The sequence below is a fragment of the Cydia pomonella genome, chromosome 22, assembly GCF_033807575.1.
Source record: "Cydia pomonella isolate Wapato2018A chromosome 22, ilCydPomo1, whole genome shotgun sequence".
Lineage (NCBI taxonomy): Eukaryota > Metazoa > Arthropoda > Insecta > Lepidoptera > Tortricidae > Cydia > Cydia pomonella.
Genome location: NC_084724.1, coordinates 11,174,486 through 11,201,976, shown reverse-complemented (window position 1 = coordinate 11,201,976; position 27,491 = coordinate 11,174,486). Strand labels below are relative to the sequence as shown.

Here is a 27,491-nt window from a genome sequence, read left to right as displayed (position 1 = left end):
CTATGCACCTAGGCGATACGCGAATGAATAGAGAAGTAGCAAGCTGCCACCGCCGCGCCGGGCAGGCGCGGCGCGCGCGCTGGCGGCGGCCGGTACCGCTCCCGCACCCCGCTTGTACACCCCGCTCCCTACACACTGCTCCCGATATGTTAAGTTTTTAATACGCTCGTTATTTTTTTGGATGTTTTTATAGTTGGATGGAAATAAAACTGTGATCTTAATTCAATAAATAAAATGGATAGAGAAATTTTTCACAGCGAGTAAAAAGGCAATTTCTGAAAATAGTATAGTTACATGGATTTTTTTTTAGATTTTCAATTTGTAGCTATAAAACGGCAATAAAATGGCATTTCAGTGAAAAAATTAGATGGAGTAATTTTCCGGTCCAAGACACGTTCAAAAATTATATTTTATTAATATTGGTATTTATGCTGGGATATTTTTTTGGATATTTCATATATTGTTGTAATACGTTACATGAATATGTCTGGTGAAGAAAGTTTAAACGGAGCATTTTTCCGTAAAAAGATATTAACGATTTAATACTTTAGGTATTTACTTAAATCCTATTATTATTATTCGTTGGAAATTAAGACAATACTTTTTATTTATTGATACTTTATCATACTGTAAAGTTTTTTCTGGCAGAGGAATTACAGCGGGGTCCACTACCTTTATTTCCTACACTATGTCTATTTCGAAGTTTTGTTGAAGTGACAGATTGTTATGTTAAATGCTTGGAAAACGCAATTTAGTATATAGGTATTAAAGCCAATGAAATATTATTAATATAAAAAAAAAAAACAAAAACCATCCAACTATAGTCGATACTCCTCAGAAATTCACTTCCACTTCACCTACACGATGCTTTCACTTAGACGGTCATGTACAAATTTAGTATTTTTAATCAAAATTATTGATGTTTTAGATGCCCCCGACTTATTATTACATAAAATTGGTTTCCGTGTCCCCCGTAGAAATAAACGTGGTTGTCGCAGTAAGGCATTATTTAGCATTCCTAATAGCAAAACTAAATACGCACAGCATTCATATATTGGGCGCGCATGTAAGCAGTACAATTAAAAATGCATGGATGCAGATTTGTTTTGTAATTCATAAGGCCTCTTCAAAAGAACCGTATATTCTTTATTAAAATGATGGTTAAAAGTTGCAGCAACCCGATAGTAGGTACCTGTAATTTGAGTCTTTTCTCTGTTCTCTATTTTTTATACTTTATGTTTTAGTTACGAGTATGTACATTACACTATTATTTATCTTCAATTGTACATCGATGTTTTTTAATTAGGAAACTTTAGGTCTATAACAAAATGAATTTGTAGCTATTAGCTAAGTTGCTCATATGTTTATTTTAAGACTGTTTGTTTCTCAATAAATTAAAAAAAAAAACTAACTCGAATATCTTCGTTCAGTTATGCAACATATTTAAAAAGGGCTATAGTTGTAGTGCTGGATTATAAGTGGGTAGTTTTACGGTACATAAGTATACCCAAATCCAAAATTAAAATATATTTTTGCTACACCTATAAGCAGATAACAGTCATATTAGATATAGCTAGTACTATACAGCGCCTGCCGTGACCAGTCACAAATTGCTTTATGTAAATTCTAATATAAATCTACGTGGAACGGGGCGTAAGCTGCGAGTTATTAGGGTTCCCACGGATAAAACTACATTCTGTGATTTCGTGGCTTTTTGTTAAGTTATCCCCAATTTCATCGCTAAGGTCAGCGGCGATCCATACTTAATATCACAGAATAAGGAATAGTACTAAAGTGCGGCTTTTCGGTGAAGGAAAACATCGTGAGGAAACCTGCATACATCTGCGAAGAAATTCAAAGGTGTATGTGAAGTCCCCAATCCGCATTGGGCTAGCGTGGGGACTATAGCCCGAGCCCTCTCACGCATGAGAGGAGGCCTGTGCCCAGCAGTGGGACGTATATAGGCTGAATTATTATTATTATTATTATTTACTAAAGTACGGTTAAGGTATATAAATTCTGTGCCAAGATCCCTAACGGCTTTCATATTGGCTGTCACGGTACACGGTACAAAACGAGAAATTAAATTCCATAAATGTACAGAAGGTTTACTGGCTTTATCCATAACTATAATATATTTCACATGGCCTGTCAGCTGTCATCTTAATACAACACACGACTTTATTATTTATTTTATTTATTAAAATACAGTGGTTTTTTTAATAATAGTCGTAGCTTCACTCAACAATGGGTTAGACTGTGGGGTCTGTAAGTTATAGTAGGTAATTAATTGCTTAATTATGTTATGAAGATATTGCAAGCGTAAATTAGTAAAAATTTAAGCTGCCACGGTCGTTATCTGATTGTCACTAAAATGTTTACTACATAACAAAAACCGGAGAAGTACTAGTCGGACTCGCCCACCGTACAAATTTCACTAATTTTTTATACAAGTTTTCAGTTTTTTTCCCTGTATTTGTAGTGAAAAACGATATTACTTGCCAAATTTCATAGTTCAAGGTCCACGGGAAGTACCTACCCTATAAATTTTGATTCCTTTGTTGACATTTTCGAAATTTACGTTTTTTGCGTCATAAACGAATTTCAACTCGATACATCCGGACGGACGGACGGACAACAAAGTGATCCTATAAGAGTTCCGTTTTTTTCTTTTGAGCTACGGAACGCGAAAAACTACAGGTAATCGTACATACCTAGGTACACTACCCCTTCCCTCCGAGTAGCTCTAACACGGGCCTGATAAGCAATTCGCTCTTGACATTTTCGTGCCTGACAGCGATATTGAACGTTAGCAGTTATTTAATACAAGCATTTTGTAATTTACTTCATTTAGTTTTGAAGCACACAAAAACAAAAACACGACAAAAATTGTATCAGGATGTTGCGTTGTTGAAAATTCCGTGCTGTGACGTACCTTAAAACAGTGCCTAGACGTAGTGACATGTCCATTTAAACTAGTTGAATTCATGACATCATTGTTGAGAATCTAGATAGGTACCTAGCTGAAATTAAGTCAATTTAGTGTGTTACTTAGGAAAGTGACTGAAGTGTTTAGCAATAATACGAACTGTGCAAATCCTTCAAGTGTTTTGGCTGACAACGCGCTACTTTTACCGTTGTGTTCCTACAAATTTAGTGTGGGATTTGGTTAACGTTGGGTATAAGGTGGTGTAAACAGGAGAACCATGAATACAGTGCAGAGCACCGGCGGCCACGGTGGGTCTATGAAAAAGGATTCCAAACATGATGTGAGTATATTTGCAGCTTATACTATGATCTTGACTGAAGAAATCACCTGAATCAGAGAATAAGATACATTTATGGAGTAAAATTTAAGACCTTCACAGCGCACTTTCATTTATAAAGAAAAAGCATAAGAAACCATTTATTGCCATCAAAAATGCGTGAGTGTCGAAGAACACTGGGTTGGAACGAAGTTAAGAAAGGAAGTGGACACGTACTGCGTTTTACATCACATATGAGGAAATCTTTCTTATGTTCATTTTCGTGTTCATGTTCGTGTTTATGTTTGTGTTAATGTTCATGTTCATGTTCATGTTTGTGTTAATGTTCATGTTCATATCCATGTTCGTGTTCATGTTCATGAAAATAAGAAATAAATTACTAACTTTACTACTTTTTTTATTAAGAAAGAAACGCCAAAACGACGGAAAGTTCTTACTTAGCCTTCATCCGCCAAATCCGTACCGTGCTATAAGGAACTTCGTTCACAACATAAGTATGGTGCCAGTCACAATAACATAAAACTAACGGGCTCAGCATAAGCTGCAAGATAAAATATTGTACCTTACAAAAATAATGATGTACTTTAAGAAACCTACTAGGTACTATCTGCTTATAGTTATACAAGTAATTACCATTTCACTAACTGCAAGTTTTACCTCCCGCCTGGACTGTTGAACAGTATGTGCTAGGTCGGTCAACAGGTACATATGTCGGCGGGTCGACGGAGTACATCGCCGAGATTTTACTGCTACGTTTAAATTATCATTATTTTTAAATATGGGTCATGCATATTCAGTTATTTCCGCGATAGCAATGTATCACAAATAGCAGTTTAATTAACGCCCCGTGAAGCCTGAATAATATATCACCTCGATAATGGACCTGGAATATTTCGCGTGGCAATGGAAAGGTAATGGTGATATATAAACAAAAATAAAACAATGCTTATTATTTTTATGTCAAAAATTTCATTTTTGATACAAGATTACTGCGTTTTCTTTCAATAATCATCTACTAGTTGCAGGCGTACATAGGCTACGGAGACTGCTTACCATCAGGCGGGCCGTATGCTCGTATGCCACCGACGTAGTATAAAAAAAAATTCATTTCCATGGGTTTTTGAAATGTATGTCAAATTTCAACTCAATCATTTCAAACTTCAAACTTGTTATTTACCAAGACGTGTTCGACTTGTTTAAAACAACACATCCTATTGTACTATCTGAGCATATAATATTTATAAAATCAATATCTTTGGTTGGCTTTTAACTGATAGAAGCCCCCTTAACAATAATGGAGAGGTTTTATTATCTTACAACCTTTATTACCTTACTACAAAAAAATATAATAAATAATAATAATAAAATAATAAAAAGCCTCTTTATTTTCTTATCAACTACTTACACACTTGGTATTATTTAGGTACATTAATTAAACTTATTATGGTTAGTATATTTCAACTTAATTTAATGTTTTTTTTTTCTTTCAAACTAAAAGTTGATAGGAACCCCACTTTATTGGGTAAAGGCCTCCTCCAATTTGTTCCATTCGTCTCTGTCCTTTGCCTTATTTAGCCATCTTTGACCGGCCGTGGCTACTATGTCGTCGCTCCATCGCTTTCGTGGTCGTCCTGATTTTCTTTTTACTACTAAATATATACCGTAAATCCACCCAACTATAGTCCACAGCTCCCAACTATGGTCCACAAATAAACTAAATTTTTTCGTTCAGGTGTGTATTTTACTATATTTTTGTAGTTCTAAGGCAAAGTATGTTTATAAATGGAAGGTAAAACTAGGAGTAAACCAAATGGAACATTGGTATAGATACTTAATTTCCTTTTGAACTTGTGGACCATAGTTGCAGTATTGGACTATAGTTGAGTGGTTTTACGGTACTAATATATTTTATTTTAATGGCTTGTGTTTTTATAACCAATCTCTTTAATACAAATGTATACTAGCTCAAAGCACTTAGCGTTCCGTAGTAAATGTAAAAACCCAAAAAGTAAAAAGACGGTTTCAATCAAGAAATTGATTATTCTTGCAAGACACTATCGTGACTTTCAAATCATCCTACTAAAGTTAAAAAAGTCGCACAAAAAAGGGATCAAAATGTTAACAACACGAAATAACCTTAAGGTCCTTTCACTAGTGAATATTCTTTATTTTAATGGCGGGCATTCGTGAATGAAATAACTGAATTAAGTATGATCTAAACGAAATATAGAAGGTCCATTTATTTTGCAAATTCTGCAGCCGAAATGGCTTTATACAAGTTTATATATGAGTATATGAGTAATTTATATGAGTGATTCTGTTTATAAACATAAGTTAGGTGTCTGGTTTTTCTACACACTTATATTTCGCTTCACTCCGTATATAATTATGTGCTTACAATTTTATTTATTTTATTTAACCTTTATTGCACAAAAGAAAAAACCTTACAGTACAAAAGGCGGACTTAAGCCATTAGGCGTTCTCTATCATATTCTATTTTTTATTCTACATTTTGTAACTTTTTTTTAAAACTTCTCGCTGTCAAATTGAATTCAAATTTGGCCAATCTACATATATCTAAAGTCAGACAAAGCTGAATTGGCAGCGGTTTTGATAGCCCGGTCTGTGCATGTGTTAAGTAAACGTTATAATTTCATAGATGTTTAACGTTTAAAATAACACTTGCGCTGTTTGGGCTATCAAAATCGCTGCCAATTTATCTTGGTCTGACTCTAATAACAATGGAATTATACCATAGATGGTAGGATCCTATAGATGTAATATAGGCATGCGCCCGTGAGGGACAGAACATACGCAATGCGACAAAATTAAAAATACGTTTTAACATTCCCGACAACATACCAATAACAACCAACGTAATTTGGTCGGGTTATTTGTTGCCTACCAAAAACCATACTAAACGCTGGGGAATAAAAAAATGAGACTGTGACAAGGACAAGATATAATAGCGCTTTCTCTGCTACTCCTACTGAAAGATAGATAAAACTATCCCGTTCAGTCATTTCCCCCCACCGCTTGACCGCACCGCTAGTTATACTAGATTTATTAATTATACGCTAATATGGAGCTGATCTGATGATGCAATCGGAAGGTAGCCAAAGAACTTCTGATTGATAAACATAAACATATATTACAGAGTTTAGGCTCATTGGGAAGGTGTAGAAGAATAATTTATAAACATGTAATAGAGATGAAATACAAGTGTGTATTAATAAAATTGTGTGATTGTAAAAAAATGGACAGTAACTTGTTTACTTGGTACAGGAAAGTCGTAAGGGTCTACGATATAACGGGTTACTACCACTCTAGAGCAATGAAAATGTATAATTTTGCATGAAAATATCGATACAAAATAACTCGTTTTAATTGCTATAGAGTGGACGAAGTTTGGCGATGTTTTATTACGTAGACTGGGCGGGCAACTATTTCTTGTAGAAGGGGTAGATGAAACACGGGCCTCTGTGCAACAGCGGGTCGTTGAAGCATGATCTCCTGCAATTAAATACGAGTAATATAGTTTTAAATATAATATTAGATATTTTCCTGAAAGAACGACTTATTAATATGATTTAACGTTTTTTTTTAATGCGTGCCACAGAGTTTCATGTGCCGGTATTTTCTCGGGGCTGTCGTGTAAGATTAAAGTCGGTGGTAGTTTTTGATATTAATAACATTACAGCATTGTAATATGCCTAAATAAAGAAAACCAATATGTATTCAACAAATGCAGAGGTAGCTCTCGTTATTAATATTATTATTCCCTTTATTTCATTTTTTCTCTTACGTTAGGTTTTTACGATTTGTATATAAAAGTAAAATATAAAAACACTTACAAAACAATACAAAAGATATAAACACATTATAAAAAACCTAACCTACGCGCACACAGGCGGATTTTCCTAAATTTCTGGCCAAAAGTCCAATGTACCAAATCAACGATAATAGTCACGTGACTTTATTTTTTGTATCTGTATTGTTCCTAAGATTTAATGACAACCCTCATAACAATTTAAACGAACGTTTTCATAACTACCCACATTAACAAAGTATCGACTTCTGACCAAAGGTTAATTATTTGTTAAAAATAAGTGTATTTATATAACATATTCTATTGTTTTAAAGTTGTTTGGTGTGATTTATATAATGGATTGTGAAGCTGGAGGTATGTAACTATATATTTAACATGAATGTTCATACTTTTCATTTTGTTTATACACAGGAAAAAAAAAAGTTAATTTACAATCGAATTTTTACCTGTTGGTTACTTATATTAGTGTATAAAGTTCAATATTCAATAGAATCTGACTACTGAATAAATATTATAGTAAAGACAAACATATTAGCTAAACTATTTTGATAGTTTAGGTTGCTAATACGTGCTAATCTGTTTTTTATTAGACAATTATCAGTTGGAAGTAAAAATCACGAAAACAGTTTTTTTTTATTTTTTCTTTGTTTTTAGGTTCATCTTCTGAGAATATCATTATAAGTCGTCAACAATTGCTTGAATATTATAGAACGTGCAATTCGAAAGATAATAATGAAAAACCTAACAATCTTTTTAACCAAGTAGCAAGTTTCTTAGGTGTTGAGGATGGTCTCACAAATGACTCAAAACAATTATTATCTAAGTTCGTATTCGTACAAACAAAAGTGTGCATCTGTTAGAAGAAACAATGCCTATTTCAATAGAAAAGAATGTAATTGGCTTAGTGATGGTATTTGTTTTTTGGTTAAGAAACAAGTTTCAAAGCAAGTAAGCGGAAGACCTTCGAAAGATTTCTGTGAGAGTAGTGATCGGTCCAAACGCAGAAAAACCGAAGACTTACGTGAGGAAAAAATTAGTAGTGAACTTTTGTTTGCTGCTAAAATGAACTTCAAAAGAGATGGTGATCTGAAATCTGCTAAAGAATGTGAAACTATAATTACAAAACAAGAAGCCACTTCTGGACAATCTCCCATTCCTTTCACACCAGATGAAGCTTTAGCACTTGTTGTTGGAGCAAAACTTACCAAGTTCCAATACAATTTAATTAGGAAAAGTGCAAGTGATCATTACTGCAGCATCTACCCTCCTTACGAAAATGTTACTTGCGCCAAAAAGAGATGTTATCCTAAAAATATATTTCTGCAAGACAGCTGTTGTCTTTATCAAACATTATCCATGGTACCCCCTACCAACAACTGTACATAAAATCTTATTTCATGGCCATGAAATAATGAAAAATTGTATAGTGCCTTTGGGGTTACTTTCAGAAGAAGCTCAAGAATCCAGAAATAAAGACATAAAAATGTACAGAGAAAGTTACTCGAGAAAATTTTGTTGGATCTAAAATGTAGAGGATGTGTTTAATAACCTTCTTGTATCATCTGATCCTTACATAACAGATATTTCACGAAAACATTACAAGAAGGATTCAAAAGTAAATGATTATCCAAAAGAACTTAAGTATTTACTGGACATTAAGAAAAAAACTAATAAAATAAATATAGAAACAGTGAATTGACCTTAAATAAAGCTGTAGTTTAATTTAAATATGTTTTTATTTGATTCCTAAAGCGTTTCTAACTTTTAATTCAGTCCATTAGTTTTGGCCAGAAATTTAGGAAAATCCGCCTGTGTGCTACGGTGCCGCCAGCAGCGGGCCAAGGCCCAAGCTGCCGGTGGTCAGGGCCGCAGAGAGAGGAACCGGCGGACTATCCGCGCCGTGTCCAAGATCACCGCCTTCTGCATCTGACCCTTGATCCAACCACCTAGCGAGAGTCTCTCAAGGTGTTGGTCGAAACTCTTCGCTATGAGACCGTTCGCTGAAACGACTATCGGGACAATGATCGTCGAATCAACATCCCACATGGCGGTTATCTCGTGAGCCAAGTCTAAGTACTTACTGGACTTGTCCTTCTCGGCTTTCACGAGATTCTCATCATGGGGGATGGTGATGTCGACGAGCACGGCCCGGCGTTGCGATCGATCTATTATCACGATGTCAGGCTTATTGGCTACAATAGCTGTCAGTGATAAGATAAGTGAAAATAGATCGATCCCAATAGAGCGTGGCACGACCATTTTCGAGAACTGGCGCAGGTGAGTACTTGTAGTACGGTACTTCGCGGTATTTATTATTATTATTATTTTCAAAACAAGAATGAAGGAATGCCTATCAGAACAACTATAGGAAAACGATAGCGGATCAATTTGTGTATCTATATTCTATCCCCCTTATTCATAAAACTTAGCTAAACCTTGCTAAATTTTGTCCCTATCCAAGAAACAAAAATGTCAAAATGACAGATAAGAACAAACGGTTATTATCTTGTAAGACTTGACACGTGTTTATCAATAACACCATATGTATATAGATAATCATTTCCGTTAAATGCTATACCAGTGGTGAAACAAATTTGAATATTATATTAATTACAGAGATGCAAAATTTCATTTCACTCAGCGAAACCGATCGTATCATATTAATATCAAAACCATTACGAATTTAGGTTGTCATGGGACTTACTAACTGTAAGTTAATTTTAACTTAGCGATTTACGATTAGGCTTTCCGAAACATGTCGGGCGAGTGACCAAAAACACGCAAATTAAACCGTAAGATTAGCTTAACCATAACACATTTTCAAATGTAAATAATGTCCCAGGTTAGCCCTCGTCTATAATCAAATGACGTACTTGCAATCATTTCCATAAGTGATTCCATTGACGGAGCAGACAGGATCTTCATAGTCTGCGCAGAAGCACCCAAACTGCGCGCTCACTTGCGCCAACGAAGCGAGCACCACCAGCAGCAAGAAACCTGGGATAGAGAAGCCGGACGAATTGGAATCTTATTTTAATATCAAAAAGACTTAAATTAAACCTATAGCTTTTTTATATTTATGTCTTTGTATCTATATGTATCTTTGTATCTTTACATTATGACTTTAATGCACCTAAATACACCGTTATTTAAGTTTGAATGAAGAATATTGGAATAATTTTAATTAGGTAAATCACTGTTATATTGACTCAATAAGTTTTTTTACAAAAAAAAGGCGCAGTCTTTCAAGGAATGGGTTAATAATTGTTACTATTAAGTATTTTAATGAAATTACTCTTACAAATTATATTTTAGAAAACTAGGGCATTCGGTTTTTAAATTTCATACACCGAAATGTAAAACGACAAATACTTAATCACAGATAAATGAATATTTTTAGCAAATGAAACTCACCGATATAAAACTTCATGTTGTCGGAACAGTTGCTTCAGATAACTGTCATGCCACTACTATCCACTGCGTTTTTATACGAAAATATGAACAATAAAGTCGTTCAAATAGGAAATGAAGGGAAGGTATTAAAATGTCAAGTTTGATGCGAGTGCAGACTCGTTCGTTTGTAAACATCAAGTTACCGGTTAGAGACTTTGCTTTATTTTGGAACCTGTTTCCCTATATAACAGTTGCACTTTAAAATAACACTTGCACCGTCTTGGCTATCAAAATCGCTGCCAACTTAGCTTGGTCTAGTTTAACTCGAGATTCAGCTAGAGCCAATTATCGCACATAATTTGCGGTGACAGCGTTGATGTGTCTCCATAAAGTCAAATCGCTATGAAAATATGATGATTATTTATCACTTCATATTACAGATAATATTTTTAGATGCGAAAAGTTATAATTTGCTTTTAAACCATGTCAAATTAAGCCGAATATGGGTAATCAGGGGAAATAATTCTTGTAATTTTATAAAATGGTACAGTTATACCTTGTGCTGTCCAGGTGAACATACTAAAAGTCCTCGGGGGTGGGGGTTATGCTGAGGGTGTAGTGGGAGGAGGCGGGTTGTGGGTACTTTTAGATTTTTGATCATATTTCGAATATCTGTACAAATAGCATTATGATTACTTCGGACAAATGTTTCTACATAAAATTTTCTATAAATTAGGTCATATTTACTTTTATCCTACGATCAATACTTTAGGAGCTTCAGGGTGTTTAAATTACCTTAACCTGATTTTATTGAGTGTATTCCATTATTTGTAATTACGGATATGTTGTGTCAATCGAGAAAACTGTATAAAAAAATTGGCCAAGGGCATGTCGGGCCATGCTCAGTGTAGGGTTCCGTAGTACCCAATGAACTTAATTCAAAAACCGGTCAAATTCGAGTCCGTTTAGCTCGCGCATCGAGGGTTCCGTACAAACTTTCAATTATCTGATCTAACAATAAACACGAAAGCTTATTGACCAGAACTATACTAAGCTTAATTGTGAACAGCGCTATCTATCGGTAAATTGCCTAAGTAATTTCCGTGACCTGCTTGTATGTTTTTTTTTGGGATATTTTTTTAATATGTAAACCAAACCAATTTGAACAATTTTTGTTTTATTTGAAAGAAGGTATTTTAATGTAATCTCATAGAAATTTCAAGTATAATAAACACCCGCAAAGGAAGTTAAATAGCAAATAAACTTAGAAAACGTTATGTGATAAATAAAGTTATTAAGATATTAATAAACTTATATTAAACATGCGATATATTGATGAAACTGCAACCTCACCCCAACAAAAACACAAAAGAAAAAATACAAAAAGAAATTCCGTCGCCGGGATTCGAACCCAGAACCACTAGCTAGAACTGGATCACTACCTTACAAACCCCGCCAGGCTATACCGGCTGTCAATTTTAGTTCTGAGAGACAAAGAGAGCGCCAGTACTGACGTTTTGAAAGGGACATTTTTTTGTATGGAGTTGACGTTCTTCTCTTAGTGAATATTGTATTTTTTGGTGTCTGTCTAGAGCCGTCACACGCTCCGACACCGAAAATTGGTTTGAATGAACGAGATCTAGTAAGTAGTTTTTTTTATACGTCATAAATGGTACGGAACCCTTCATGAGCGAGTCCGACTCGCACTTGGCCGCTTTTTAATTCAATACACGAATACATCAATGAATGTAGGTGATACTACATTACAAGCAAACCCCCCCCCCCCCTTCCCCTTGAATCATCTACATCTGGGCAAGATTAGCTCAACCATAACACATTTTTAAATGTCAATAATGTGTATAAGCATTGCAAGTTAAATAAAAGCTTGTGTAAATAAATAAATAAATAATAAATAAATATTATAGGACATTATTACACAAATTGACTAAGTCCCACAAGAAGCTCAATAAGCCTTGTGTTGAGGGTACTTAGACAACGATATATATAATATATAAATATTTATAAATACTTAAATACATAGAAAACACCCATGACTCAGGAACAAATATCCATGCTCATCACACGAATAAATGCCCTTACCAGGATTTGAACCCGGGACCATCAGCTTCGTAGGCAGGGTCACTACCCACTAGGCCAAACCGGTCGTTAAATAAAAAATACAATGGAATTTATAAATGACGTTTTTGATGATAATATGCTTTACGTACAGTGGTTGTTGAAGGTATGCCCGAGGGTAGATAGAACACACGGGAGCATACAGGAAACAAATACAATAAAAAATACAATCATTCATATATACCTAATAAAAACTTACCAGAGCTTTCGATTTTAAACATTTTTAATAGACGAGAAATAGTTCATTCTATACCAAACTCAGATTTTCTCGCAAATTTATCTCATATTATGGAACGTTAATCTCAATGTTTGGGACAAAGGGTATAATTACGTAGTCGTAAGTTTTTATTGACTAGTTTTTTATTAGTGTACAATCTTAATAAGTAAAAAAAAATCTTAATAAGAAGGTTGTCAGTACGTAAAGAGTCAAACTATGAGCCATGATTTGAGCCAATCAGGCATCTGCCCATCCACGTCCATCGCAGGGCCCGTCTTTCCAGTATGGATCGCACGCACCAATTCTCCTGAAAAACAATAAACAATTATCTTCACTTGTAACAATGTAACAAAATCTAATAATAATATGATAATCTTGATTAATAATAATATAATAATTAGTGATCTTGGACACGGCGCGGATAATGCGGCGGTTCCTCTCTTTGTAGCCCTGGCTACCGGCAGCTTAGGCCCTGCCCCGCTGCTGGCGGCACCCTAGTTTAGATGTTTCATATGTATTGTGTATTCTTTTTGTGTGATTTTTTTGTATTTTACTTTTATAGTACCTGGGCGACCGAGCTTTGCTCGGTTATAACTATTTATTGTAATATGGTGGTGTATAGGTGATAATCTTAACTACATTTTTTTACTAAATTAAACTTGTCTAAAACAATAAAAATTAAAAAATTATATATAAACTTGACATTGAAAAAAAAAACAAAAGTTAGTCACCGGGCGAGATTCGAACCCGTAACACTCATTTAGCAGTCCGCGTCTTTACCCGCTGGACCAGACGGACAGTGGCCGGCGACACGAAATTAGCGACCATATTCTGCGTCGTAAGAAAAACGCATGAAAACTCGAAAACACGCGTTTTCCCAAACATAAGACTAATCTAGATCGATTGTATACCCCCAAAAACCCCCATATACCAAATTTCAGCGAAATCGTTAGAGCCGTTTCCGAGATCACAGAAATATATATATATATATATATATACAAGAATTGCTCGTTTAAAGGTATAAGATTCATATTATAAAATGCCTAACCTAAGACCCAAAATAAATGAAAAGGATATAAATACATCTAATAATAAGCCGCATCGTTTTCGTACGAGTATAATACATATGTCAATACAAAAATCTGGAACAAAGTAAATGTGTTTTTAAACTGACAATTTCGACGGTAACTTATTCTCTCCACCACACCTAGCCAAATTAGTCGATTCGTCTAAACAAGATTGCAGGAATTATTAAAACATTCTCGTGTCATGTTACAGACACTTTGCGGGACGACGACAGCAATGGACCCCTACTAACATTGATGACTTACGAGCAATTGTTTCCATATGTAATGTTGTTGATAGAGCATACTGGTTGATACTCCATAGTGCATGAAATGGCTGCTTCAACGTAAATAAATGCCACCGCTAGAAGGGCAATCACGAAAATCACTGTAAGAAAAAAAAAAACATTTTAAAATCTGACATTAAACAGTTAACATTTTTGAAAAGCCACCGCCCACAAGTAGCACCGCCAACAATCTCTCTGCTTTGCCTGAAGGTTGACTGGTAGAGAATGCCTCATGGCTTTAAGTCCGCCTTTTGTACTGTAAGGTTTTCTTTTGTGCAATAAAGATTAAATAAATAAATAAAATCCTCGCCAGACAGTTCTTTTTAAAGTAAAAATAGGCCCAGAATAGACCATAATATTCTCGGTATTTTTAGTGAAACATTATTAAAACCGAACCTAAGGGGGACGGCAGTAATACAGGCATGAATGAATAAGGATTATAGTTAAATATACACATGATTTTTTTAGGTGATGTACGTGATATACTACTGGGCTGTACTCAGTAGGTACTCACTACTGTACAACTTGCCACGATTGTATGGCGACCTGCGGTAGCAGCATGGTTCCATTTTTATCGCTTGTCACAATGCCCGTCACTTTCGCACTTACATACTTGTTAGAACGTGACAAATGATAAAGAGCCGACCATCTTAGCCCTAAGGGTCTCTTAGAAATGCCGCGTACCTACTTAAATTATTATATCTTGTATCGCTTGAAAAATAACCACCAAACTTAACCAACCAATAAATAACGAATAAAACCAATAAATAAGCCAGTCTTACAAATGGCTATATACCACAATCCTGATCGCTAATAAATTTTAGATTACACTTACCATAGAAGATCTTCATGATGGTATCGGGTCTGCAAACTCAAGAAAACAACTTAATTTCTTCATAAAAATAGTTTTATATGCAGTTGACATCTGATTACACATACATTTAGCGACGAGACAGTTATTGTTTAAAATAATGTGATGTGGAACATGTGGATTATGAGTATCACGTGTATACGCGCTGTAAGTGTAAGGCCTGAGTGGACGCTCAAGTTGGGCGTGCAGCGGGGCGGGGCGTGTGGCGTGCATGTTAAACAAATGCAAACGTATAGGAGCCGCCTTAGTGCACGCTGCTCACATCACTTGTGAGCCCGACGCCACTCTGCACGCCCCGCCGAACGCTCCGCTTCGTGTGCTACGAGTAGTGTAAGCGTTCGTTCGGTGAGACGGAAAGGTTTCAAATGTTACTTTGCAGTATATTGTTTGTGTATGGATTTAAAGTGCAGTAAATTCAGTCAGCAGAGTTTTTGAAAACCTTATAGTTTCGCCATGTCAAATTGATCGTTAGTGGTAGAAAGCCGCAATTCGGCATGGATACATAAATCATGCATGGCAAAATAACGGTAAAATAAAAACAACAACAATTATTTATACCTTCGTATAATTCGTCAAATGGATTGTTTTGAAATTTTGTTTTTGCTTTAATTCAATAGTTTCGGGTGTCGATAGATCTTTTCAAAATTAATAAGGTTAAGCAATCTTGAGGCCTTTTTCTAGTAACTACTTCAATTTGAAACCTGTTTTCTAGACTTTCCAAAAAATCACAAACAATCTAAAATCACAAAAGCTAAAAATATAAAAAATGCTTCTAGAAATGCGCAATTTTTTTTTTTAATCGTATTCTTTAATAACTTTTTTTTTGTTACAACTTACTTATAAATATGACAATTCAAAAATATGATGTCTCGGGCACGCACAGCCGTCTCGCTCACACTTATCTCAGTGAGAGCGTGAGAAGAACTTGAAACAATGATGTTCGTGTTTGTTTTGAGATATTCAAAAACACTGCATATTTAATCTCCGGTATTTTTTAATTAGGGTAAAAAAGTGTCTACTTAATTTTATTTACATACATTTAAATCAAACATCATAATATATTTGTATATTTTTATTACATTATGGAATACGACAAAAAACGTTATAAGAGTTATGTCAAAAAAACCCTTTTTAATTTAAGATTGATTTTAAAGAAAACTCAATGGAGTTGAGCAGTGGGCCTAATTCAGCGATCAAGATTTGATAACAGATATAGTTAAAGACCACGGGACTGGTGAAACTGAAGCCTGAAAAAAGTAAAATGACATTTTATTACAAATTAATTTCATCGGTATATAATTAATTTTTGTTTTTACTCATATGTAAGTCCTGATATTATTTCCGTGTTATCCATTCTTAATTGCATCTTCCATTGTAGGCAAACGGCTCCACTGCGCATTTCCTCCTGGAACCAACAATATTAGAGAAGGGAATCATTTAAAAAAAATGGTACATAAAATATAGTACATTGATCTAGAGGCACGGTAGCGCCCCCGCAAAGACGAGCCAAGCGACTCACTCACTGATAATCATCAGAACGCTTAGGGTACTTCCTGATAAAATCCTCCTGATGAAAGCTGAAATTGGTATGTAAGCTAGTATTAGTACACAAACAACAAAAAAAAATCTAAAACTTAGACCTTTTACAACAACCATTCCATTATCGCGATAATCAACGGCGTTTCCCGTTAGTGTTACCTCGGCATTACAAGCATTGCAAATTAAATAAAAGCTTGTAAAAATAATAAATACAATGGCATTTATAAAGGACGTTGTTGATGCCTTACGTGCAGTTGTTGTTGAAGGTATGCCCGAGGGTAGAACACACGGGAGCATACAGGAAACTATGACATACACATTTCGCTGCCAATGTAGACGCAGCCAGTAAGAATAACAAAGTTAAAACTGAAAAACGACAGATAACGTGCATTGGGGTAACTTCAAAAACGGGGTACTTTTGAAAATAACTATTTCACCTCAGCAGTTCGAACAAGCCTAATTTCGCCACTCCAGGGAGCGAGGAAAGTGCGTCTTTCGTCACTGCAGGGAGTGAGACAAAGTAGCTTTTTTAATTTAGTGAAGGCCATGAATACAGGAATATTTCCTGTATTCATGGCCTTCACTAAATTAAAAAGCTACTTTGTCTGAATGATGCCTTTCATTCATGAATGTAAATAAATGTGCATAACTTTACTTGATGTTGAATTTTTTTAACATTTAATATGTTCTCACTACTACTACCACTTTTACTGAGGTGAAAAAATGTATGTGTCACACGAGAGCAAAGTTATTTTACATCTCGTGTTTTTGAGTCACTCGCTACGCTCAAGATTCTCACTTAGAATCTTTCGCTTACTCGGGACTCAAAATCAACACTCGCAAGAAAAACCAACTTTTCTCTTTTGTTGCACAAATAACTATTAACACCATATCATAGCTACAGTGAAAAATATCAGAGAACAAAAAACTATCTAATCATTCCCATATAAAAGAGTAATAAACTTTACATTTTAAAGTTCTTCCCTCTAATAATCGTTAAATTAACACCATGGTCAAAGATCAAGAATGAAATTGTTTTGAAAATAGTGATTTAACTTACAATAAATGTATTTCATGATATCCAGAATATAATGGAAACTATACTTAATGTATGTATGTATTGTCAAAGAACGAGTTGCTTACTATGATAAAGCTGAACTAATGTTTTTTCCCTGTCATAGGTAAGTTGTTATTAAAAATACTCATTTTATGAAGAAATAGTGGATATATTCCTACTAGCATTTCATGGGTTCTGTACTATACGGTGTGATCAAAATGCTCAAAATACTAAAGGTACCTTAAAGTGCCATTAATGTTTAACGAAGCTTATAAATATGCCACCCAGTTCAGTTTGTATCAAATCCCAGATTTAGTTTCAATCGCAATTTTAAAATGTTGCAATTAACATTCCTATAGTGGGAGACTGCAATATACGAGTATGTAAGCGCATGAACCACGTCAAACCAGTAATAAACTAGCTACAGAGCAGTACGGTTGTTTGATTTCCGACCCCGCGACACACCATCTGGTGACGAGGATGGGATCGGAATCACTGGCCCATGAAACAACCAGATTTTTGTTCATACGAGTATATCCTATACGTATACGCCACATCTGTACGTAGACCTAGCTGTTAACGTAGTACGTAGTTCTGAAGACAGAATAATGAAAAATTCTTTTTGTTTTAAAATGTACGAGACCCTAATAAAGAAGCTGTAATAATAATAACATTTCACAGTCTATACGCCGTTTGTCTGAAAAGGGTACTTTTTTATATACATTTTTATGTATTTTAATAAACAATGCAATGTTTAGAATTTTGCTACTCTTCTCCCTTCACGTGCAACAATCAAACAAATTGGGCGAAATAGACCACCAAAAATGTGTACCAGAATAATTCAGTGCTTAACGTGAACGCATATTAATTATTTTCGCAAGGCCATTCATTATTTATTTGGCTTACATTTTTACATTTTTTAGAACGACCAGAGAACTAGATTCTAATTATTTTAATACATTAGAAATGGTCCCTAAAAATAGTACACGATGAGCTATAATTATATAATGATCTCCGATTTTCTCAATTTATCTTATGAAAATAATGTTTATCACAACTATCAGGCCGATATTGGAATCATATCAGTTAAGCGCCTATTACTTCCACACTTCCCGATATCGGGCCTGACATCAGTCCCGATGTCGGGCCGGATAATCGTTTTCCGTTACACGGAATATCAGCACATCGTTAACAATATTTGAAATGTAAAAAATACTTAATACTGCCAAAAATGTTCAATGTTTGATATTTTTGCATATAAACCATTTTTTCACGTCAGCAGCTCGAACAAGGGTAATTTGCTGCTTAAAAACAGTGAGCAAAATCGCATTTTGCTCACCGAGTGAGACAAAATAACATTCAAGTGACCTTTAGATTCGAATGTCATTTCAACGTGTAGGGCCTAATACAAGTTCGAAATATTTGAATTCTATTGTCTTTATCCCTTTCACGTCATTAGCAAAAAGAAAGAGACAAAAAAGTGCATACGTAATTCAACGGTATATTGACGGTTTATAATAGACCCCCGAAATAAGTCAGACCGCATCGTTCCAAAATACCCTACGAGTCTTCATTCGTAATAATTAATTAATGAAATAAAAGTTTAAAATTTAATAAAAACACCATATTTTACGTATTTTATTATACAATCAAAACAATGAACTTATACAAATTTACGCAATTGTTACGCAGTAAATAATTCTACTTAACTACTTTTAACGATCTCTACTATAGTTGACAAATAGTAGTATCCGCAATTCGGACCGGATCTTGCATAGTTTTTTTTTTTACAAAAAAAAGTTGTCGATTGAACTGTCAATTGATGTTCGTTAATTCATTATTTTCGTATTATTTTATTGAAATTTCTTTCATTTTGTTTTATTGCGGTAATTATAGTTAATTGTTAGAATACCTTCAGAAAACATGAGTGAAATATTTATCCGTCCGTCTGGGTTACATTTTTTCAGGTTGTATTTTTTGATGGCTGACTGACGTGAAAAATTTTGTGTACTACACGAGATCAAAGTTATTTACATCTCGTGCGCTTTTGAGTCCCTTACTACGCTCAAGATTCTAAATTATAGAATCTTTCGCTTGCACGGGACTCAAAACAAGCACTCGAAGAAATATCAAACTTTCCTCTCTTGTTGTACAAATAACTATTTTACATTTCAAATATTAAGAAGCGTAATGTTGCAGTGACCTTACAAGTTACTTCCGTGAGGTGTCCTACGAAAAATTCTTGTCAATAACAAGGCCGAGATCCTTCACCTGATTAGAGACCACGATCGCTGAGCCATCAAACACGATCGGTGTGACTGGAACAGCTTCCAACTTGAAGAGTTGACGCGAGCTCTCCACAATGATGGCTTGGCACTTTGAAGGGTTAACAGAAATGCCAAAACTACGGGACCAGTTGGCGATGTGGCGTTTTGGTAAGAAAATTGATGTACGAGTATGGAGTGGACACTTTATGCTTACTTATTTCTCTATGGGCCAGCCAGTGTGAAGTGCTAATAATTCTACATAAGAAAAAAAATCAAGAGATGTAACAGGATATGTAATTTTCGGCATATTATATTTAAGTGTGTCCTATAAAGGGTTTATCATGTTCGTGTTCGTTTTGAGAGCTACCTAAGTATTCAAAATATGAGACCCTAAGTAATTAGGGTCAAGGCGGAAACAGTGGCTTAGCTCGAACAATGGCCCAGTTGCCCAAATATCGCTCTCGTTTTGAAATTAGGTTTGAGTGGGCCTATGTACCAGGCTTGTTTCTACCGAGCCACTGTTCCCTCCTGGACCCTAACCCTCCCTTGTTTGTTGGTTAGTTATAGTTCATCGTACACAACACGATTTGCACGATGAGCTACTTATAGTGATATCTGATTTTCTCGTAAATTTATCTTATAGTGTTGTTGAACGCTATTCATCTCAATGTTTGGGCTTTAATTTGTAGTCAGTGAAAGATTTTTTCTTTTTTTAATGTTTATTTGTTTATAATCTTAATTAAGGAGTGGTTCAGTAAAAAAGTGGCAGTGAATTATCTAGTACATTCTTTTTACTAACTATGAAGCAGTTTATTTTTTTCAGTAATCTGTAGATAAAATACTATATAATAACAATAAAATCATATTGAGAAATATCAGATTGTTTGAGTTTTCTCATTTTTATTGCAATGTACTTCGTAACTTTTTGTACAACACAATTTGACAATATTCACCTGCCGTTTTCTACAATGCAATGCCACATTTGAATTTCTATTTTCACAACAAGGAATATTATCTTACGAGTAAATTATACCAATAAACTGGAGTTCATCTTCGGTAGTCAGGAAGTCTCTCCAATCTAACCTCTGACAAAGGTTTTTCTATGAGAGACAAATTTCTGTAAAAATCGCAAATACACAAAAATGGAAATTCCATGTAACTACCTCAAAGTGAAGTCAAATCAAAAAAGTGCAATATCGAACATAAAGACAATTTTATAATGTATTAAATAGCTTATCAAACTTAAAGAAAATGCTATGTTCATGAGAAACACCTCATAAATTCTCTCAGAAGATGCTGTTCCAAAAGTCTTAAGAGACATGTAATATAAAAGGCGAACACTTTAATTCGCCCTTTTATTTTAAATACGATTGCATTTAATTGTCTAGTATAGTATGTACGGATTACTACAAAAAATTAAAATGCTTACTGTGGGACTTAGTCAATTTGTGTAATAACGTCCTATAATATTAAAAAAATAAAAAATAAAATAATAATAATAGCAACTCAACCCAATAGCCCGGTTTTTTTTTGTACCTTTTTCTTACAATAGTCCTTACAACACTAACCGGGGCTTGTCCTTGGGTGCACTGCTATAGTGTGAACAGGGATAATCGTCGGTTGGTGTCACATTACTTTTAGAGTAAATTGTCTTATTACAAGGTGCATCTACGTGTTGGCTTCGGCCCCACGCACGCCTTCAAAATGCCCGGGACCCCATGGTCCCGAGAATTTGTAAGAGACATACAAATAATAATAATAATAATGTGCTGCTACTTTTTTTCTGAACCACTCCTTAGAAGGCTGTCAGTAGGTAAATAAGTAGCCGAGCAGGCCTCTAGTATTGTACCCCTCCGCTTCCATCACAGGACCCGTCTTTCCAGTATGGATCGCCCGCACAAATTCTCCTGAAAAATAAACATGCGTTATGTAACCAATCATAATTCAAACATTGACTACGATTCTATTTTTACACTGGTCGATGCTGTAAAATGACGAGGAGAGTAGTAGGATATTTACCATAAAGTCTATATTCAGAGAGGAGTATGGGGACAACGTTCATGTGGAGAAGCGTTCGTCAATTATCATCTTGAAGCAAAAAGAACGAAGGGGAGACCAAGGAGAGCGTGCAGTCACGTCTGAAAATATCGATACGAAAATAGTGACAAAAATATGTATACACTACCTTAATATATGGGCAATAAAGTTGTGTATATATATTTTTGGCACTTTTTTCGTATCGATATTTTCAGACGTGACCGTACATGAATCAAACAACGGAAAACGTCGTATCGTATCAGGCTGTCAAGGCGAGTGAAAGAGAAGGCAGTTGACCGACACACATGGAAATCGCGCCACCGACAATAGTCTAACTCTAACATATATATTCTTTAAAAGAAATAAATGAAATGAAATAAATGTTTATTCATAAAACAAACCTTAAAACTAAATCATATCTTCCGCCAAACCAGAGTATGGTTTGTTGGCAGACGAGGCTCCAAATAACATTAGGTAATAGTACATTGTGCAACGAGGGGAGTAAGTGAAACTTTGGATACGAGGGTGATTATTCCCGACAGCCGCAGGCTGGAGGGAATTAAAGACCCGAGTTTGCAATATTCTTACCCCCGGAGTCACACACAATGTTCTTCATCACACTTGCGAAGAAAAAACTAAATTTAAAAAACGAAATAATTCTTAAATACGGTGACATATCAAACATTCGTCCGCCATTTTGTAATTTCTTGACAGGTTAGCATCGAGGGCACAGACCTATTCGGCATTCAGCCACCATTAATAATTATGGAAAAATATTTTAAACGGCTGTTAAATTAATCGAATTATTTAATTTTAAACATAAACAAAAATATAAATTATAAACGTTAGTATTTTTAAAGTAAAACCCATTTATGCTACTTGGTTTGTATGAAAAACTGACAAAATAAAACGCTATAACTCCCTAGGGAGTTATAGCTTTTTTTCATAATCCATAACTCCCGCGGAAACAAAATATGCCTTCATCCTTCAGTACACTTGCATGAAATAAGAACTTTTTCGAGCAAGTGTGATGAAAAGGTTCTTTATCTGTTAGCTATCTACAGCTGTTAATATTAATAGCAATGGCAAACAAGACAATACAGCACTGTGTACTATCTTGTTTGTCATTACTTAAGAATCATCATTACTATATCTGTTTGTACATATTAAATTTATTTCTTATTCATTACTTTACTTTTTCTGTATTGTGTTTTTAAATTTAGTTAGTAGTACGCTGCTTACTTTTTTTTTTCTTTTGATATGATGATTACCACCGTGTTAACTGACGGAACTGACAGTGGCGGGGCAAGACCAAAATTTAGTGTGGGCAAGGTACATTTAGCGAGGCCCTCTGGTGGCGCAAGCAATAACGAATATTTTTTACGTTGCTTCCCAGTTATATGTATTTGAGGCGCAAGGCCCCTCGGACTGCGAGGCCGTAGGCGGTGGCCCACGTCGCCCACGCCTAGCGCCGCCTTTGGGAACTGATATAATAATAACATTGGTGACTTACGAGCAATTATTTCCATATGTGATGTTATGTATGGAGCATACCGGTTGATACTCAAAAGTGCAAATACAACTGGCTGCTTCGACGTAAATAAATGCCGCCGCTAGAAGGGCAATCACAAAAGCCACTGTAAGAAAAACAAATAGGGTTATTTTAAATGCAACATTTAACAGCTAGAACACAAGTTTCTTAAAATATAAACGTGTTTTTATTGAATTCCGTTAACTCCGGCGTATGGGTACGTTCAAAGAAACTAAATGTCATAGTTAGTAAATGTAGTAGTTTAGATATTTAAAAAAAAAATCAAATTAGCTGAACTGGCACATAAAGTTCTAGTTTTGCAGGTAGTATTATCTGGCAGTTAATTATTAGCTATCCAACACCTTACTTGGACATTGTGAAACAGGTCCTAAGGTTTATAGTGAAATATATGGGGTGATATGTTTAGGTGATACTGGTGATACATTCTGTAACAGCTTAACAAACAGTGATGGATCTATATGTAGAACAACTAAGACTGTAAAATATATACTTTTGAACGTGAATTTTAGAGATTGATCTATATTTGGAAAAGTTATCCGGAATATTAGATACTTTTGGCGCGTTATTTCATCCGGTACATTGATGCTGACTGTACTATGCGACTGTACTAATTACTGGTAGCAAGTCATAACCTAAAATCGCAAAACAAAAAAAAAATGTTTTCCATGGTAAAGTTAAATTCGACGACATTTTTGGAGGCCAAGATTTTATTTGTGAGCTCATAGTTGTTGTTAGAGTAAAATATCATATTAGAAATGACTATAATCATGTACATAGCTTTTGACGACCGGTCTGGCCTAGTGGGTAGTGACCCTGCCTACGAAGCCGATGGTCCCGGGTTCAAATCCTGGTAAGGGCATTTATTCGTGTGATGAGCATGGATATTTGTTCCTGAGTCATGGGTGTTTTCTATGTATTTAAGTATTTATAAATATTTATATATTATATATATCGTTGTCTAAGTACCCTCAACACAAGCCTTATTGAGCTTACTGTGGGACTTAGTTAATTTGTGTAATAATGTCCTATAATATTTATTTATTTATTTATTACATAATGCTAAGCATATCGGGTCCTGCGCGGTGACTCGGACTATCCGGAACTGGTAGAGAGGCTAGTGAGGTTCTTTGTTCCTGATTTAAAAAAGATAACCCTCAGACCGCGAGTGCGGCCTCTGTTAGCAGTGCCAACGGCACGCACGGTGGCGCATAGAAACTCGTCCATCCCTCATGCCCTGACCCTGCTGAATGCGCTCCTAGTTTCAGCACCGGTTTTTTTTTTATACTACGTCGGTGGCAAACAAGCATACGGCCCGCCTGATGGTAAGCAGTCTCCGTAGCCTATGTACGCCTGCAACTCCAGAGGAGTTACATGCGCGTTGCCGACCCTAAACCCGCCCCCCTCGTTGAGCTCTGGCAACCTTACCGGCAGGAACACAACACTATGAGTAGGGTCTAGTGTTATTGGGCTGCTGTTTTCTGTAAGGTGAAGGTACTTCCCCAATTGGACTCTGCTCTAGATCTGGAATGACATCCACTGGCTGTGCCCTACCACACAAAGCGAGATGACATTCACAATGCCCATACCTCTCTTACGGACGTAGTTTAAGGACGTACCCGGAATGTGACCTGCTTGCGGGTAGATGAGCGGATGTGTGTAAGAAATGCTTGAGATTTTGTGAGATGATGGATTAAAGGGAATCTAGTGTTTTAAAAGTGTTTTAATACAATCATAGTTGTACATACTTATAGTATGGAATTGTCATTTCACAGTGTATTAATTTTAAACTGGATTTCTGTGTGTAAATATTAAATAAATAAATAATCATAGGTACCTTGTATCACTTAAATAATGTTACCTGTATGTTAACGGGACCAATCATGGATCATTTAAAAGAAAATTTGGAGTATTTTTGATATTTCATCGACACCTGTAAAATTTCTACCGCTTTACGCTTTTTAAAGTTGAATGTCCAATTCGTCCTTTATGTTTTCTATGTATTTAATGAAAGCTACTGCAATTGGTTTCAATATTATTAACCAATTAAAACTGTGGTTTTTTGCTCCAGTCATGGTATGTATGGCGTCATTCGTTTTGAAAATAACAAATATCAATGAAAAATTAGACTTAAGCAGCTATTGGCTCTTGGTTTTGGTAAAATATTGGCAGCGATTAAGAACTGATGGTAAATACTTGTTTTACAGGATTTGTCTATACCATTTCATTACTGGTGCCTGTTCCATTATAGGGGTGTTTACTATACTGCTATTTAACATCAGTTTGACACTGACATGTTAATTATTGTGTTAATTATCTACTCAAAGGTTAACTGCCAGAAATCCCTTAAAGGGATAAGTTCGCCTTTGTACTACTTATCCTGTGCCATATTTATATTTTGTCTTTTGTACAATAAAGAGTTTATACGTACATACATACATACATGTTCGCTAGCGTGTGCGTAACTTACTTTCCATGCATCTCGCTCTTACTCGAATATTAGTGCGAGCGAGATGTATAGAAAGTAAGTTACGCAAACGTTAGCAAATATGTCAGTTCGACACTGCTAAAGCAGTCGTGGTATGAAGTGTGGAATTAAAAGGAGGAAAATCTCTTAAGGCAGAACTATTGCAAAAGTGACCAGCTTTCAGGTTTAAATAATAGTTCCTAATCTCTCCGGTGGCGCTAGGTAGGCTCATGGATTACATGAACCATAGAGGTATAATATTATAGAGATGAAATGGGGGAGGGGCAACAAATAACCCGACCAAATTACGTAGGTTGTTTTGGGTATGTTGTCAGGAATGTTAAAATGTGTTTTTAACTTTGTCGCATTGCGTATGTTCTGTCCCTCACCGGTGTACGCGTATAGAACATCTATATAAATACTAGGTCTATGACATTTTAATTCGGTGTATTGTGGCGCCGCCTATTTAATGTTTTTTGATGGACACTTTTCATACAGAGATGTTCCTTCTTTTATTCCACACTCCATAAGTTGTGGTAATTCCACTAGTAAATATGCTATTGTCTTACCTATGGTTAAATACCATAGTCCTGATCGCTAATAAATTTTGGATTACACTTACCTAGAAAGATCTTCATGATGGTATCGGGTCGGCGGACTCAAGAAAACAACTTGATTTCTTCATAAAAAATAGTTTTATATGCAGTTGACACCTGATTACACATAGATTTAGCGACGACACAGTTATTGTTTAAGTTAATGTGATGTGGAACATGTGGATTATGATAACAGTTTTGAATGATTCACGGTTCAACAATACAAAACAACAACAACAACAATACAACAACACCAAAACAACAAACACACAACACAACACAAAATAACACACAACAACAACAACAATAATAACAACAACACAACAAGTTTTTTTTAACAATTGAAAAAGGTAATCACGGTTTATATCCCGGTCGATTTACGTCTATGTGAATTATGAGTATCACGTGTTGTACTCGCTGTTAGGGGCACTAGTTTAAGCGTTCGTTGGGTGAGGCGGAAATGTTTCAAATGTTAATTTTCAGTAAATTGTTTGAGTATGGATTTAAGGTGCAGTAGGTATTATATCGTAGTGCTTTTTAGGGTTCCGTAGTCAACTAGGAAACCTTACAGTTTCGCCATGTCCGTCTGTCCGTCCGTCCGCGGCTTTGCTTCGTGATCGTTGATGGTAGAAAGCTGCAACTTGGCATGGATATCATATATGGCAAGAGAGCGGTAAAATAAAAACAAGTACATAATTTTTTTTTGCGGTATCTCCCATATCAAATAGTTATTTTTGATTTTTTTTTTTCACTTTAACGAAATAGTTGGATATCGTTAATAGATAGGTCTTTCAAAATGAATACGGGTTACCAACCATTATTTTGGGATAAAGTGATTATTCTCGGAAATAATCGCTCCGAAAGAAAAAAATGTAGTCCCCCTCAAAATTTTGAACCGTGGGTCCAAAAAACATGA

At 35.3% G+C, this 27,491-nt stretch overlaps 1 protein-coding gene and 1 long non-coding RNA gene across 3 annotated transcripts in view; one reads left to right on the top strand and one right to left on the bottom strand.

The window, feature by feature from the left end:
- The window catches only part of LOC133530279 (inactive dipeptidyl peptidase 10-like), a 539,190-nt gene that overhangs the window by 219,872 nt on the left and 291,827 nt on the right, over window positions 1–27,491 (top strand). The window contains exon 1 of one of the 2 annotated variants that reach the window (XM_061868161.1): window positions 2,530–3,269. The exons of the other annotated variant lie outside the window; for it this stretch is intronic. Coding sequence (XP_061724145.1) covers window positions 3,207–3,269 — 63 coding nt within the window. The 5' untranslated portion in view covers window positions 2,530–3,206. Of the gene's footprint in view, window positions 1–2,529; window positions 3,270–27,491 lie in introns of those variants that run through there. 2 annotated transcript variants of the gene reach the window in all.
- LOC133529979 (uncharacterized) lies at window positions 12,893–15,256 on the bottom strand. The gene is made up of 3 exons (XR_009801246.1): window positions 15,028–15,256; window positions 14,173–14,293; window positions 12,893–13,148 (listed from the first exon to the last, which is right to left on the bottom strand). It is a non-coding gene; the product is annotated as an uncharacterized LOC133529979 (long non-coding RNA).